We start from the raw sequence: 17174 nt of genomic DNA on the forward strand, positions 1-17174 counted from the left end.
ATGGTGACCTGCTCGCCCCATTATCATTGCATTTGACCTCTCAACAAATGCAGTACTAACAAGGCTATTCAATCATGTCCTCAAGGGCTGATGTACTGCTGTTTTTCTTTATTTGGCAGGAAATGTATTAATGAATGCCACTGATTTACCATGAGTCAGCTCACCTAGATGGTGTCCCAGGTCTAATCATTCCCTGATTCGAGGAGTGTAATGAAAACCAGCAGTGTTGCAGCCCTCACACACAAGGGGATTTGGTTGTACCAAATTTGGTTATTGATTGTATTCACTTTTTTGTTATATACAAAACTGCCATAATAGCTATATATTTTTTAGAAGGTACCTGAGGTGTCTTGGAGAACTTACAACTTCACCAAATAAAGGGAACATGTTTTCAGCCCTTGCTCTGAAAGGGAACCTTTTCAATAGCCTCTCTCTCACCACATCTGACTGAAACAAAGCAGGGCTCCAACTCCTTTCTCTAAATAATGAGCCAAGGGAGGACTGGTGTGTGTGCCACAAATAGCAAAGAGTGAGCCCTGTCTTTTACCACAATTTGGAATGAGGGGGAGCATACCTCGACCCCGACCGAGGAGGCATGTGTGCGCATTTAGACCGCTCCATGTACATCGTGGAATTTCAAAACCGTTACTTTACAAGAACGCTCCTCAACTATCCAGTTGAAACGGATCAATGGTATAAACTCCACTTGTTTTTTTTTTTTTTTTACCCGAGGGAGTTTTAATTTTAGGAACCAGTAGCCCTATGTGTGAGACTGTAATCCAGCCGTCCGCACGGAAAGGAAGTTCGGCTACTGTTGACTTTTTCCTCTTAGAGTAGCCTAACCCAAACCAGGTGAAGTCGCCCCCCGGTGCGCGGCCAGCGCTCGGATATAGTGGAAACCCTCTTTGTAGTCTGTAACCTATTTCAGGGTCTGAAGTCTTGGTGAAGTTCTTCATTTTTCTAACTTCAGTTTGGCTCTATCTGTGTCTGACGGGATGTTTTCATGCGTTGTGCCTTTGGTTGTGGATGGGAATGGCAGTTTTCTGACAGCGCGCAGTAGCAGAGTCTGATCTATGATGTTCTTCTTCTCGAGAATGTTTTTAATGATCTGAGGGGCACTCTTCCCCAGAGGAAGCGAGAGGGGAAACTTTCCCCATCTCTCTCGGAACTCCAGTGTTCAAGGATGTGATAGTTGGACTGTGGCTCACTGATCTAACTTAATTATCATGAATAACGGAATAACAACGTTGGGGAAAAGGTTTTGTTTGTTTGTGCCAGCTCACAAATGATCACTCGAGTTTGTCATAGTGACGATTCTTGGACACCGTGGACCCCCCTCTGAAATACCAACCAGGTGATATTTAAAAGATAAAATGCGGCACAATGTTCCAGGTCTTTGTGTATTCCTGAAGTGCCTGTTTCTACAGATAGCGCCGCTGCTCTGTGTTCCTTCTATCCGGCCGGGAGAGCGGCCAGAGTGGTGTGAGGTCTGAGTGGGACGCGGAGAAGAAATAGGCTAAATATCTTCCCTCATGGTATGCCTTTATTCTTCTGCCAGCAAAGTTGGGAGTGAAACGGGAATGTTTCTTCGGCGGCTCTGGACGCTCCGCCGCAGGTATTGCTCCGGACGGTTATTGCTCTTAGGGTTCGCGGTGTGTCTTTTCTACCAGACCCTGATGGTGGCACGGAGTCGGTTCAAAGGCGACCCACCTGCAGCTGACGAACGCAACAAGTCAACGATGACTGAAGCGTTGGAAGTATTTGATGAACTTCTGCAGGACCCTGCGAGGCTTATTTCTACCCTGGAGGCTTTGGAGAGGGACAGATATGTAAGTGGGCCTATGATAGAATTGCACTTGTCTATTGTACAATGTTTGTCCTGTGCTTTAGGTAGCCCACTTGAACCTTGAATATTGAAGATTCAAGGATAAGCTTTGTTCCATCCCACAATGGGAAAGGCCATTTCATCATCAAAACACATGGGTATAGGCTTTCTTTAAACCGTGCTGTGTTAGTTGCATGCAATGGTTGTATGCCTCCCTATGCAGCCTGTGTTTTGTCTTTGGGCTCAAAACACCGTCTCAGTTTCATTAACTTTAAAGAGCAACAACCTTAGCTTCAAACCTAACAACAAAATTATTGGATGCTGACTCCTTGGCTTGGCCTATATAACTAGCAGGTTGAGCCTATTTTAATTTAGTTGTTAGCCTATATAACTAACAAGTATCGTAAACTGCTTAAGAATAGTGAACCGTTTTTTTGCTATGGATATTAGTGTTGAGGTATTTAGATGAGCTTGCTAGGAGCTCGAGGCTCAATGCCCATTGGTCAGCTGGACATGCCATGTGCTCTAGAAGTATCCCGGGTGCAGCTTTATTTATTTACTGTGAGCTCTTCGCTCCACACAGATGATTGACACCTGTATGAACCTTTAGAAAAACAAGGTTGCATATCAATTTCCCGGGTTATTTGAAATGATTCGTTGTCTGAAAGTGTTCCCTGATATAGCCTAAAAGTTCTGCCATTAATCAAGTTGGATAAGCCATCCTTTGACAGCTCTCATGCATCCATAAAATGACAGCTGACATAATCTGAGGTAAACCAAACATGAGGGATTTAAATGTATTTATTACCCAGCTGCCTCAAATGTGGCCTATGCCTTGACCATTATAGCTTTGCTTGACATTGTTTGGGCTAGCTAGAGCGTGTGTATGAGTGTGTGACAAAGACTAGCAGTGTGTGTTTGTGCATATGTGTGTGTGTGTGTGTGTGTGTGTGTGTGTGTGTGTGTGTGTGTGTGTGTGTGTGTGTGTGTGTGTGTGTGTGTGTGTGTGTGTGTGTGTGTGTGTGTGTGTGTGTGTGTGTGTGTGTGTGTGTGTGTGTGTGTGTGTGTGTGTGTGTGTGTGTGTGTGTGTGTGTGTGTGTCATAGGTGCATGTGGGTAACACAATTGGATGACAGACTGCTCTGTAATTGTGAGAGTATTTTCTGGTAATCCCACAGTTACTGTGTTTGCTTTTCAGTCTTTCAGGAAGTGTGTGTTGTATTCAGACAAGATTGACCGCTGCCATAGATCACAAATCAGCTGCTAGTACCTCAGGTCACCACACAGCTCTCTGGTTACCATCTACCTCTAATAACTGATTCTAGATCAGCTCTACTTACCCACTTCTAACTTTTACCATTATGGGTTAAATTTGGAAATGGTTCCTGGAACAGTTGTCATGGCCCCTTGGAGAGGAAGAAAATAATAAATAAACAAGGAGAGGGGGGGGGGAGGAGGGATAGTGTTGAGAGAGATATTGAGAGGGAGACAGACAGAGACAGGCAGTCTGTTGGACTTGTTGACTATGTGGTTGACAGAGAGAAACCGAGCTGTCACAGCCAAATGTGTTATCCACCACAGACACACTGCCTCAGTTTAGCTGTTGAGTGCAACTCTGAGTTCTAGAAACAACCCTAACAGTTCTGAATGTTGGACTTATTGTGAATCAGAAGTTTGATGTCTGAGCCATTATGTTGCCTTTATTTCTCCTCTCATAATAATCAAAGGACTCTGTCATAGTTGATATTGAGTGTGACTGGGGCGGTTTGATTGTTGGCATGTCTAGAGCCATCGTTATAAAAGCCCTGTCACTGTAGTGTTTGTGCCTGTTACCCTCTGTGGCATGTCATACTGACTAGCTTCACACTGTGTGTATGGGGTGTTCAGTATTTGTGTCTGGGGCAGGATGGTGATCGGAATTGCTGGAGAGTTGTTAGGGATGGGGCATTTTGGCAAGGGTGTTGGTGTTATAGGTTTGCAATGTGTGTGTGAGTGTGTGTCCATATGCGTGTGTATCCAGTTAGCACCTGTGTATGGCTGTCCCAGGCTTTCCAGGGGTGCTAGCGGGGTGAGTGCTCCAGCAGTAGGCCAGTAGGAAGTGTTAGATCAGCGATACGGAATGTGATCCTCCAGCACTTGATTCCCTTTGAGTTTCTTCCAGACCCTGACAGCCCCATTCAGTCCCAGGGCAGGAGGCAGGAACAGAGCAGAATCAGAGATCAGAAAGCCATGGAACCCAGCCTCACTCGCACACACATACACGCTATGATTCAATGGCACTGCTACTCCCATCAGAGCGGCATTCAAACTCCCCACATATGTGTGGAGCACGTTTGGTGGTGTTCAGAGTGGAACCCCTGCCAGAAAGATCTGGATGCTTGTCTGCTTCTTTGACACTGATTGGCTGAAAGTGTGTATGGGAGGAGGTTCCATCATTTGACCACTGGCACTAACCAGACTCTCTAAGCTTGGAGAAGGTCACAGTTAGGGTCAGGGAGTCAGTTAGGGCGCTGGGATGGTAGGGTCAGGGAGGCAGTTAGGGCGCTGGGATGGTAGGGTCAGGGAGTCAGTTAGGGTGCTGGGATGGTAGGGTCAGGGAGTCAGTTAGGGCGCTGGGATGGTAGGGTCAGGGAGTCAGTTAGGGCGCTGGGATGGTAGGGTCAGGGAGTCAGTTAGGGTGCTGGGATGGTAGGGTCAGGGAGTCAGTTAGGGCACTGGGATGGTAGGGTCAGGGAGTCAGTTAGGGCGCTGGGATGGTAGGGTCAGGGAGTCAGTTAGGGCGCTGGGATGGTAGGGTCAGGGAGTCAGTTAGGGTGCTGGGATGGTAGGGTCAGGGAGTCAGTTAGGGCACTGGGATGGTAGGGTCAGGGAGGCAGTTAGGGCACTGGGATGGTAGGGTCAGGGAGTCAGTTAGGGTGCTGGGATGGTAGGGTCAGGGAGTCAGTTAGGGCGCTGGGATGGTAGGGTCAGGGAGTCAGTTAGGGCGCTGGGATGGTAGGGTCAGGGAGGCAGTTAGGGCGCTGGGATGGTAGGGTCAGGGAGGCAGTTAGGGCACTGGGATGGTAGGGTCAGGGAGTCAGTTAGGGTGCTGAGATGGTAGGGTCAGGGAGTCAGTTAGGGCACTGGGATGGTAGGGTCAAAGAGTCAGTTAGGGTGCTGGGATGGTAGGGTCACGGAGGCAGTTAGGGCGCTGGGATGGTAGGGTCAGGGAGTCAGTTAGGGCACTGGGATGGTAGGGTCAAAGAGTCAGTTAGGGTGCTGGGATGGTAGGGTCAGGGAGGCAGTTAGGGTTCTGGGATGGTAGGGTCAGGGAGTCAGTTAGGGTGCTGGGGTGGTAGGGTCAGGGAGTCAGTTAGGGTTCTGGGATGGTAGGGTCAGGGAGTCAGTTAGGGTTCTGGGATGGTAGGGTCAGGGAGTCAGTTAGGGTTCTGGGATGGTAGGGTCAGGGAGTCAGTTAGGGTGCTGGGGATGAAGGGTCAGGGAGTCAGTTAGGGTGCTGGGATGGTAGGGTCAGGGAGTCAGTTAGGGTGCTGGGATGGTAGGGTCAGGGAGTCAGTTAGGGTGCTGGGATGGTAGGGTCAGGGAGTCAGTTAGGGTTCTCGGATGGTAGGGTCAGGGCCAGGGAAGCAGTTAGGGTTCTGGGATGGTAGGGTCAGGGTCAGGGAGTCAGATAGGGTGCTGGGATGGTAGGGTCAGGGAGGCAGTTAGGGTGCTGGGATGGTAGGGTCAGGGAGTCAGTTAGGGTTCTCGGATGGTAGGGTCAGGGAGTCAGATAGGGTGCTGGGATGGTAGGGTCAGGGAGTCAGTTAGGGTGCTGGGATGGTAGGGTCAGGGAGTCAGTTTGGGTGCTGGGAATGAAGGGTCAGGGAGACAGGGAGTCAGTTAGGGTGCTGGGATGGTAGGGTCAGGGAGGCAGTTAGGGTGCTGGGATGGTAGGGTCAAGGAGTCAGTTAGGGTGCTGGGATGGTTAGGTCAGGGAGTCAGTTTGGGTTCTGGGATGGTAGGGTCAGGGAGTCAGTTAGGGTGCTGGGGATGAAGGGTCAGGGAGGCAGTTAGGGCACTGGGATGGTAGGGTCAGGGAGTCAGTTAGGGTGCTGGGATGGTAGGGTCAGGGAGTCAGTTAGGGCGCTGGGATGGTAGGTTCAGGGAGTCAGTTAGGGCGCTGGGATGGTAGGGTCAGGGAGGCAGTTAGGGCGCTGGGATGGTAGGGTCAGGGAGGCAGTTAGGGCACTGGGATGGTAGGGTCAGGGAGTCAGTTAGGGTGCTGAGATGGTAGGGTCAGGGAGTCAGTTAGGGCACTGGGATGGTAGGGTCAAAGAGTCAGTTAGGGTGCTGGGATGGTAGGGTCACGGAGGCAGTTAGGGCGCTGGGATGGTAGGGTCAGGGAGTCAGTTAGGGCGCTGGGATGGTAGGGTCAGGGAGTCAGTTAGGGCGCTGGGATGGTAGGGTCAGGGAGTCAGTTAGGGTGCTGGGATGGTAGGGTCAGGGAGTCAGTTAGGGCACTGGGATGGTAGGGTCAGGGAGTCAGTTAGGGCGCTGGGATGGTAGGGTCAGGGAGTCAGTTAGGGCGCTGGGATGGTAGGGTCAGGGAGTCAGTTAGGGCACTGGGATGGTAGGGTCAGGGAGGCAGTTAGGGCACTGGGATGGTAGGGTCAGGGAGTCAGTTAGGGTGCTGGGATGGTAGGGTCAGGGAGTCAGTTAGGGCGCTGGGATGGTAGGGTCAGGGAGTCAGTTAGGGCGCTGGGATGGTAGGGTCAGGGAGGCAGTTAGGGCGCTGGGATGGTAGGGTCAGGGAGGCAGTTAGGGCACTGGGATGGTAGGGTCAGGGAGTCAGTTAGGGTGCTGAGATGGTAGGGTCAGGGAGTCAGTTAGGGCACTGGGATGGTAGGGTCAAAGAGTCAGTTAGGGTGCTGGGATGGTAGGGTCACGGAGGCAGTTAGGGCGCTGGGATGGTAGGGTCAGGGAGTCAGTTAGGGCACTGGGATGGTAGGGTCAAAGAGTCAGTTAGGGTGCTGGGATGGTAGGGTCAGGGAGGCAGTTAGGGTTCTGGGATGGTAGGGTCAGGGAGTCAGTTAGGGTGCTGGGGTGGTAGGGTCAGGGAGTCAGTTAGGGTTCTGGGATGGTAGGGTCAGGGAGTCAGTTAGGGTTCTGGGATGGTAGGGTCAGGGAGTCAGTTAGGGTTCTGGGATGGTAGGGTCAGGGAGTCAGTTAGGGTGCTGGGGATGAAGGGTCAGGGAGTCAGTTAGGGTGCTGGGATGGTAGGGTCAGGGAGTCAGTTAGGGTGCTGGGATGGTAGGGTCAGGGAGTCAGTTAGGGTGCTGGGATGGTAGGGTCAGGGAGTCAGTTAGGGTTCTCGGATGGTAGGGTCAGGGCCAGGGAAGCAGTTAGGGTTCTGGGATGGTAGGGTCAGGGTCAGGGAGTCAGATAGGGTGCTGGGATGGTAGGGTCAGGGAGGCAGTTAGGGTGCTGGGATGGTAGGGTCAGGGAGTCAGTTAGGGTTCTCGGATGGTAGGGTCAGGGAGTCAGATAGGGTGCTGGGATGGTAGGGTCAGGGAGTCAGTTAGGGTGCTGGGATGGTAGGGTCAGGGAGTCAGTTTGGGTGCTGGGAATGAAGGGTCAGGGAGACAGGGAGTCAGTTAGGGTGCTGGGATGGTTAGGGTCAGGGAGGGAGTCAGTTAGGGTGCTGGGATGGTAGGGTCAGGAAGGTCAGTTAGGGTGCTGGGATGGTAGGGTCATGGAGTCAGTTAGGGTGCTGGGATGGTAGGGTCAGGGAGTCAGTTAGGGTGCTGGGATGGTTGGGTCAGGGAGTCAGTTTGGGTTCTGGTATGGTAGGGTCAGGGAGTCAGTTAGGGTGCTGGGGATGAAGGGTCAGGGAGACAGGGAGTCAGTTAGGGTGCTGAGATGGTAGGGTCAGGGTGTCAGTTAGGGTGCTGGGATGGTAGGGTCAGGGAGTCAGTTAGGGTGCTGGGATGGTAGGGTCAGGTAGGCAGTTAGGGTTCCGGAATGGTAGGGTCAGGGAGTCAGTTAAGGTGCAGGGATGGTAGGGTCAGGGAGTCAGTTAGGGTTCTGGGATGGTAGGGTCAGGGAGGCATTTAGGGTTCTGAGATGGTAGGGTCAGGGAGTCAGTTAGGATGCTGGTATGGCAGGGTCAGGGAGGCAGTTAGGGTGCTGGGATGGTAGGGTCAGGGAGGCAGTTAGGGTGCTGGGATGGTAGGGTCAGGGAGTCAGTTAGGGTTCTGGGATGGTAGGGTCAGGGAGGCAGTTAGGGTGCTGGGATGGTAGGGTCAGGGAGTCAGTTAGGGTGCTGGGATGTTAGGGTCAAATCAAATCAAATATTTATTTATATTTATACACATGGTTAGCAGATGTTAATGCGAGTGTAGCGAAATGCTTGTGCTTCTAGTTCCGACAATGCAGTGATAACCAACAAGTAATCTAACTAACAATTCCAAAACTACTGTCTTATACACAGTGTAAGGGGATAAAGAATATGTACATAAGGATATATGAATGAGTGATGGTACAGAGCAGCATACAGTAGATGGTATCGAGTACAGTATATACATATGAGATGAGTATGTAGACAAAGTAAACAAAGTGGCATAGTTAAAGTGGCTAGTGATACATGTATTACATAAGGATGCAGTCGATGATGTAGAGTACAGTATATACGTATGCATATGAAATGAATAATGTAGGGTAAGTACATTATATAAGGTAGCATTGTTTAAAGTGGCTAGTGATATATTTACATAATTTCCCATCAATTCCCATTATTAAAGTGGCTGGAGTTGGGTCAGTGTCAATGACAGTGTGTTGGCAGCAGCCACTCAATGTTAGTGGTGGCTGTTTAACAGTCTGATGGCCTTGAGATAGAAGCTGTTTTTCGGTCCCAGCTTTGATGCACCTGTACTGACCTCGCCTTCTGGATGATAGCGGGGTGAACAGGCAGTGGTTCGGGTGGTTGATGTCCTTGATGATCTTTATGGCCTTCCTGTAACATCGGGTGGTGTAGGTGTCCTGGAGGGCAGGTAGTTTGCCCCGGTGATGCGTTGTGCAGACCTCACTACCCTCTGGAGAGCCTTACGGTTGAGGGCGGAGCAGTTGCCGTACCAGGCGGTGATACAGCCCGCCAGGATGCTCTCGATTGTGCATCTGTAGAAGTTTGTGAGTGCTTTTGGTGACAAGCCAAATTTCTTCAGCCTCCTGAGGTTGAAGAGGCGTTGCTGCGCCTTCTTCACGACGCTGTCAGTGTGAGTGGACCAATTCAGTTTGTCTGTGATGTGTATGCCGAGGAACTTAAAACTTGCTACCCTCTCCACTACTGTTCCATCGATGTGGATAGGGGGGTGTTCCCTCTGCTGTTTCCTGAAGTCCACAATCATCTCCTTAGTTTTGTTGACGTTGAGTGTGAGGTTATTTTCCTGACACCACACTCCGAGGGCCCTCACCTCCTCCCTGTAGGCCGTCTCGTCGTTGTTGGTAATCAAGCCTACCACTGTTGTGTCGTCCGCAAACTTGATGATTGAGTTGGAGGCGTGCATGGCCATGCAGTCGTGGGTGAACAGGGAGTACAGGAGAGGGCTCAGAACGCACCCTTGTGGGGCCCCCGTGTTGAGGATCAGCGGGGAGGAGATGTTGTTGCCTACCCTCACCACCTGGGGGCGGCCCGTCAGGAAGTCCAGTACCCAGTTGCACAGGGCGGGGTCGAGACCCAGGGTCTCGAGCTTGATGACGAGCTTGGAGGGTACTATGGTGTTGAATGCCGAGCTGTCGTCGATGAACAGCATTCTCACATAGGTATTCCTCTTGTCCAGGTGGGTTAGGGCAGTGTGCAGTGTGGTTGAGATTGCATCGTCTGTGGACCTATTTGGGCGGTAAGCAAATTGGAGTGGGTCTAGGGTGTCAGGTAGGGTGGAGGTGATATGGTCCTTGACTAGTCTCTCAAAGCACTTCATGATGACGGAGGTGAGTGCTACGGGGAGGTAGTCGTTTAGCTCAGTTACCTTAGCTTTCTTGGGAACAGGAACAATGGTGGCCCTCTTGAAGCATGTGGGAACAGCAGACTGGTATAGGGATTGATTGAATATGTTCGTAAACACACCGGCCAGCTGGTCTGCGCATGCTCTGAGGGCGCGGCTGGGGATGCCGTCTGGGCCTGCAGCCTTGCGAGGGTTAACACGTTTAAATGTCTTACTCACCTCGGCTGCAGTGAAGGAGAGACCACATGTTTTTGTTGCAGGCCGTGTCAGTGGCACTGTATTGTCCTCAAAGCGGGCAAAAAAGTTATTTAGTCTGTCTGGGAGCAAGACATCCTGGTCCGTGACTGGGCTGGGTTTCTTCTTGTAGTCCGTGATTGACTGTAGACCCTGCCACATGCCTCTTGTGTCTGAGCCGTTGAATTGAGATTCCACTTTGTCTCTGTACTGACGCTTAGCTTGTTTAATAGCCTTGCGGAGGGAATAGCTGCACTGTTTGTATTCAGTCATGTTGCCAGACACCTTGCCCTGATTAAAAGCAGTGGTTCGCGCTTTCAGTTTCACGCGAATGCTGCCATCAATCCACGGTTTCTGGTTAGGGAATGTTTTTATCGTTGCTATGGGAACGACATCTTCGACGCACGTTCTAATGAACTCGCACACTGAATCAGCGTATTCGTCAATGTCGTTGTCTGACGCAATACGAAACATATTCAAGTCCACGTGCTGGAAGCAGTCTTGGAGTGTGGAGTCAGCTTGGTCTGACCAGCGTTGGACAGACCTCAGCGTGGGAGCCTCTTGTTTTAATTTCTGCCTGTAGGCAGGGATCAACAAAATGGAGTCGTGGTCAGCTTTTCCGAAAGGGGGGCGGGGCAGGGCCTTATATGCGTCGCGGAAGTTAGAGTAATAATGATCCAGGGTTTTACCACCCCTGGTTGCGCAATCGATATGCTGATAAAATTTAGGGAGTCTTGTTTTCAGATTAGCTTTGTTAAAATCCCCAGCTACAATGAATGCAGCCTCCAGATAAATGGTTTCCAGTTTGCAAAGAGTTAAATCAAGTTCGTTCAGAGCCATCGATGTGTCTGCTTGGGGGGGGGGGGGGGGGTATATACGGCTGTGATTATAATCGAAGAGAATTCTCTTGGAAGATAATGCGGTCTACATTTGATTGTGAGGAATTCTAAATCAGGTGAACAGAAGGATTTGAGTTCCTGTATGTTTCCTTCATCACACCATGTCTCGTTAGTCATAAGGCATACGCCCCCGCCCCTCTTCTTACCAGAAAGATGTTTGTTTCTGTCGGCGCGGTGCGTGGAGAAACCCGTTGGTTGCATCGCATCGGATAGCGTCTTCCCAGTGAGCCATGTTTCCGTGAAGCAGAGAACGTTGCAGTCTCTGATGTCCCTCTGGAATGCTACCCTTGCTCGGATTTCGTCAACCTTGTTGTCAAGAGGCTGGACATTGGCAAGAAGAATGCTGGGGAGTGGTGCGCGATGTGCCCTCGTTCTGAGTCTGACCAGAAGACCGCTACGTTTCCCTCTTTTTCGGAGTCGTTTTCTTGGGTCGCTGCATGCGATCCATTCCGTTGTCCTGTTTGTAAGGCAGAACACAGGATCCGCGTCGCGGAAAACATATTCTTGGTTGTACTGATGGTGAGTTGACGCTGATCTTATATTCAGTAGTTCTTCTCGACTGTATGTAATGAAACCTAAGATGACCTGGGGTACTAATGTAAGAAATAACACGTAAAAAAACAAAAAACTGCATAGTTTCCTAGGAACTCGAAGCGAGGCGGCCATCTCTGTCGGCGCCGGAAGTTGTTCAGGGAGTCAATTTGGGTGCTGGGATGGTAGGGTCAGGGAGTCATGTAAACACAGTTCACTTTCATAGCAGCCACGTTGAAATTTATTTGTTCGAAACTGTTCAACTATTGTCTTTCTCTCTCTTTGATGCAACGACTCACCATATTTTATGCACTGCAGTGCTAGCTAGCTGTAGCTTATGCTTTCAGTACTAGATTCATTCTCTGATCCTTTGATTGGGTGGACAACATGTCAGTTCATGCTGCAAGATCTCTGATAGGTTGTAGGACGTCCTCCAGAAGTTGTCATACTTACTATGTAAGTCTATGGAAGGGGGTGAGAACCATGAGCCTCCTAGGTTTTGTTTTGAAGTCAAAGTACCCAGAGGAGGACGGAAGCCAGCTATCCGCCGGCTACACCACGGTGCTACCCTACAGAGTGATGTTGAGACTACTGAAGACCATTACAAAATAGTGTTTTAATCAATTATTTGGTTACATGTGATTATATTTTGTGTAGTTTTATCTAAAAAAAAATACTTAAAAAAATGTTTTACAATTTTTATCTTTATGAAGTTCACTGAGGAGGATGGTCATTCCCTTCCTCCTCTGAGGAGCCTCCCCTGGTGTACTCTAATGGCTTGGTCCCAATACAGTTAATTATTCCCCTACTTGGTACCTTTTCTAAATGATCACTAATCTAAATGGAATGGACTGCTAGCAGCCATACAAGTGGTAGCATATGAAGGAAACTCCTCAGTTGATGAAGGCTTGGAGTCACCTGCACCATATTACTGTACTGAGGAAGGATGGAGGCACCTGAACCATATTACTGTACTGAGGAAGGATGGAGACACCTGCACCATATTACTGTACTGAGGAAGGATGGAGGCACCTGAACCATATTACTGTACTGAGGAAAGATGGAGACACCTGCACCATATTAACTGTACTGAGGAAGGATGGAGACACCTGAACCATATTACTGTACTGAGGAAAGATGGAGGCACCTGAACCATATTACTGTACTGAGGAAGGATGGAGACACCTGCACCATATTACTGTACTGAGGAAGGATGGAGGCACCTGAACCATATTACTGTACTGAGGAAGGATGGAGACACCTGCACCATATTACTGTACTGAGGAAAGATGGAGACACCTGCACCATATTACTGTACTGAGGAAGGATGGAGACACCTGCACCATATTACTGTACTGAGGAAGGATGGAGACACCTGCACCATATTAACTGTACTGAGGAAGGATGGAGACACCTGCACCATATTACTGTACTGAGGAAGGATGGAGACACCTGCACCATATTAACTGTACTGAGGAAGGATGGAGACACCTGCACCATATTACTGTACTGAGGAAGGATGGAGACACCTGCACCATATTACTGTACTGAGGAAGGATGGAGACACCTGAACCATATTACTGTACTGAGGAAGGATGGAGACACCTGCACCATATTACTGTACTGAGGAAGGATGGAGACACCTGCACCATATTACTGTACTGAGGAAGGATGGAGACACCTGCACCATATTACTGTACTGAGGAAGGATGGAGACACCTGAACCATATTACTGTACTGAGGAAGGATGGAGACTCCTGCACCATATTAACTGTACTGAGGAAGGATGGAGACACCTGCACCATATTACTGTACTGAGGAAGGATGGAGACACCTGCACCATATTACTGTACTGAGGAAGGATGGAGACACCTGCACCATATTACTGTACTGAGGAAAGATGGAGACACCTGCACCATATTACTGTACTGAGGAAGGATGGAGACACCTGCACCATATTACTGTACTGAGGAAAGATGGAGACACCTGCACCATATTAACTGTACTGAGGAAGGATGGAGACACCTGCACCATATTACTGTACTGAGGAAAGATGGAGACACCTGCACCATATTAACTGTACTGGGGAAGGATGGAGACACCTGCACCATATTAACTGTACTGAGGAAGGATGGAGACACCTGCACCATAGTAACTGTACTGAGGAAAGATGGAGACACCTGCGCCATATTAACTGTACTGAGGAAGGATGGAGACACCTGCACCATAGTAACTGTACTGAGGAAAGATGGAGACAAATACTTGGAAGTCTGGAGATTATTTTAGACAGCTCGCCCCACCTGCCTGATGTGTGTATTACTTTACAGTATAGTAGGGCAGTTTTAAGAGCATGTACAGTATGTCCCCAATGGGTACCCATAGTTCTTGTCCGAGGTCTGTATTGTAAATGTCTGATCCTTGCATTCTTCACTACTCTATGGAATTGGATGTTTAGTAGCCAGCCAGTGTAGGTCTATGTTTATATTTGCCTTGTCGGTTAGGTACTTAAACTGTGAGTATAGAATAGGAGATATTGTTTGCAAGGTTACGCGGTAATAAGGAAGTATGCTCAAGTTGCCTCTGGATACATGTTTAAAGTGGGTACATTGATTCATTATGCATGTAGCTTTCGGTTATGTTTCAACTACTTATTTGTTTATGTAAAATGTGCATTTGTTGTGATTGAATGATGACTTTCTGATTTGTTTTGACTGTTCTCAACTTAGAACAAGATGTCTTACTCAATGTACTGAATGTGACTTATATGGGATAGGGGGATATGCATTTTTCAGACCACCTGCATATGGGTGTTTGGCCTTGGATGTGACTGGGTGATATGAGTCATGGAAGGGGTGTCTATATATTGCCAGTGGGCTGTATATCTGTTTCTCTGTCTGTCTCTGTGTGCATGGCTGAGATGGGAGTATTTATAACCCTGGGCCTCTCGGACACACTGAACTCTACCCATGGAGCCAGTGGTAAGACTAAGCCACATCCTGTCACCGAGAGAGAAGGTTAGGGATGGAAGGAGAGAGTGGGAAAGAGAGCCAGAAAGGCGGGTCGAAGAAGGGCTCAGATGGATATTTTGACAGAGGGTCAGAGGGGGTGAATGAAGAAAATAGTGAGGGATGAGAAATGGAGGCGGGGAGAGAATGACTGTGAGAATAAAAGAGAGAAGTAGAGAACAGAAGAAAAGCCTACTTGGCAGATCCTTCACCAGTAACTAAGGAGAGAAGCAGCATGGTAGTGCATGACCAAACAGGCCCACCAGACCCAGATGAATACTAACAGAGGCAGGGCCAGAACCAGGGCTTATACAGCCAGCCTCGGCCTCTCCAGACTCCCCAACAGTCTCACACAAACAGGCCTCTCTCCTTTTGGCTCGCCCTCCTGTCCCCTAATTCCCCATCTCTCCCTCTCTTCCTCTCTCCCCCTCTCTCTCCTCCCTCTCCCCAGACAGCTAAACTTTCACACATTTATTTCCCTTCTCAACGAGTGCAAGGCCCATTAACCCTCTGTATTCATCTCTCTCCACGGATGGAGGGAAACATGGTCATTATAGCACACGGTTAACCGCCCCACCTGAGAGGGCTAACTATCACACACTGGATGTGGCATGTGAAGTGAACCCAGGGGAGATTTATGTGGGTTGACTTTTCACGGGCTGCCGAGATCATGTGAATCACTCATAACTATTGTAGTACTCTCAGTCCATTGAAAGCTGTCTTTCCCCATATTTACTAATAGTGTCAGTGTAGTTACTATTGTGGTAGAAGGTTGGGGTTCAAATGTCTGGAAACCAACACAGAGCAGAGCACCACCCAGTTCACATGTGACCTTCCACAAACACTGCTGTGACATCACATGTTGCGTTCATATTTCAGCAGTGGTGGCAGAGAATGTGGGCCATAACCTGGCTGTATGTCATATTCAAGCCAATAAACTGTATTGAGTAATGCATTTGGGGGAGGATGTGGATGATGTTGAATTCTTGTGGTCTGGGGTCAAGTTTAGCGGCACAATTGGTTTGGTAGTGTGTTCACGTACTGTGTGTATGGGTCTTCATCAACTGGACTGGAGCGAGGGGTTAAGGTGACGATGTTCACCATAACTATATGTCTGCTAGCATCAGAGTGGTTGCCAGGGGAGTGTCAGGGGCATAGCCACTGGAAGCAGTTTGAGGGAGGGGTTGCTGTCCATTTTGGTGCCAAATGTTTTAATTCTGACTTTTCAGGGGGTGCTGCAGCACCCTCAGCACCCCTACTTCCCGCGGCTATGGCCTGGGGGTTGCCATGGGTTGGAAGGGAGACCTAGTCAGTTGTACAACTGAATGCCTTCAACTGAAATGTGTCTCTGAATCAGAGAGGTGTGGGGGGCTGCCTAATTTTGACATCCACATCTTCGGTGCCTGGGGAACAGTGGGTTAACTGTCTTGCTCAGGGGCAGAACGACAGATTTTTACCTTTCGGTTACTGGCCCAACGCTCTAACCACTAGAAGGACCAGAGAGCGTGACCTGTTGGGAAGGATCATAGGTCGGGCTCTGTCAGCCAGGACTGTTAAAGATAGCATGTCTATTAATATATGACTAAATGTGGGATACTGGGATTCAACACATACTAACTACTGTACACTCAATCATACTGCACCTCTGACAGCTGGAGGTGCTCCACTGTCTGTCACAGGGTCGTTATGGGGATGAGGGGCGGGGTCAGGTTTTTTTCTCGTTGGTGATGTCAGCACTGGCAGATTAGGTCATTTTAGAAAACATGGAGAACTCTTCATTTTAAGGGCTGCTTGTAAACTCATTATAAACCATTAGTAAATAGTTTGTTTACCATTGGAGAACTCAACTTTTAATACATCATCAATCGTCTATATTCACAACACTATTTCAGTACGTGCAAAGAGGAATTATGCAGTATTGATTAAAAACTTCTTTGCTCATCAAATCAGTAACCAAATGAAAAAGTGGAAGCAATTTCCTAGGATAACCTGAGCTCATGGCTGTGTGCTGTGTATACCAAAGCAATATAATCAATACAAACATAATTTCCCCAGCAGTGGTTCTCCCTCACTCTGCCAAATAAACTGTTTATGAGTGTGTTTAATATGAGTCCCTCTCGGCTGCAGATTATATTGAAGGTGCGCTGTTCAGAGGATTGCCTCTGTTGTATAAACACCTTGATTCGATTCCCCGCTTATCAAGGTAATATTATTCTAATATTTCACTCTGTGTTATGGGCCAACTGTAAACTCGCTCCTTCCCTTGCTAGAGGAAGAAGAGGGGAGAGGAAGGGGTGATGGAGTGTATTTGTTATTACTCAGGGAGAAAGGGAGCGAGGGAGAGGAAGAAAAATTGAAGAGGACAGAAAGAGGTCTAGTTCTAGGCGTAGGCTAACAATTTGGTGGAATCTCCTAATGAAATAATAATGTTTGTGTCTGAACTGGGCCATGGCGGATTGGCAGGCAGGGAGGCAGCAGGATGAGCACTGTGGAATAATTGCATGTTTGAGATTAGTATCTGGGGGAAGAGAGGATGGAAGAGGGAGCGTGTGTATTGGAGGGTGGAGAGAGGAGGGGGGCTGTGGGTGTGTGTTGATTGGAGGGTGGAGAGAGGAGGGCACTGTGGGTGTGTATGTATTGGAGGGTGGAGAGAGGAGGGCGCTGTGGGTGTGGGTGTATTGGAGGGTGGAGAGAGGAGG

General features: G+C 49.0%; 1 protein-coding gene across 2 annotated transcripts in view; it reads left to right on the forward strand.

Moving 5' to 3' along the window:
- The first annotated feature begins 500 nt into the window (after positions 1–500).
- The window catches only part of LOC123994589 (cadherin-like and PC-esterase domain-containing protein 1), a 99330-nt gene continuing 82656 nt past the window's right edge, over positions 501–17174 (forward strand). For both annotated transcript variants that reach the window (XM_046297366.1, XM_046297367.1), the window contains exon 1: positions 501–1829. In XM_046297366.1, coding sequence (XP_046153322.1) covers positions 1533–1829 — 297 coding nt within the window. In that variant the 5' untranslated portion in view covers positions 501–1532. The remainder of the gene's footprint in view (positions 1830–17174) is intronic.

This window comes from Oncorhynchus gorbuscha, linkage group LG14 (genome assembly GCF_021184085.1).
Source record: "Oncorhynchus gorbuscha isolate QuinsamMale2020 ecotype Even-year linkage group LG14, OgorEven_v1.0, whole genome shotgun sequence".
Lineage (NCBI taxonomy): Eukaryota > Metazoa > Chordata > Actinopteri > Salmoniformes > Salmonidae > Oncorhynchus > Oncorhynchus gorbuscha.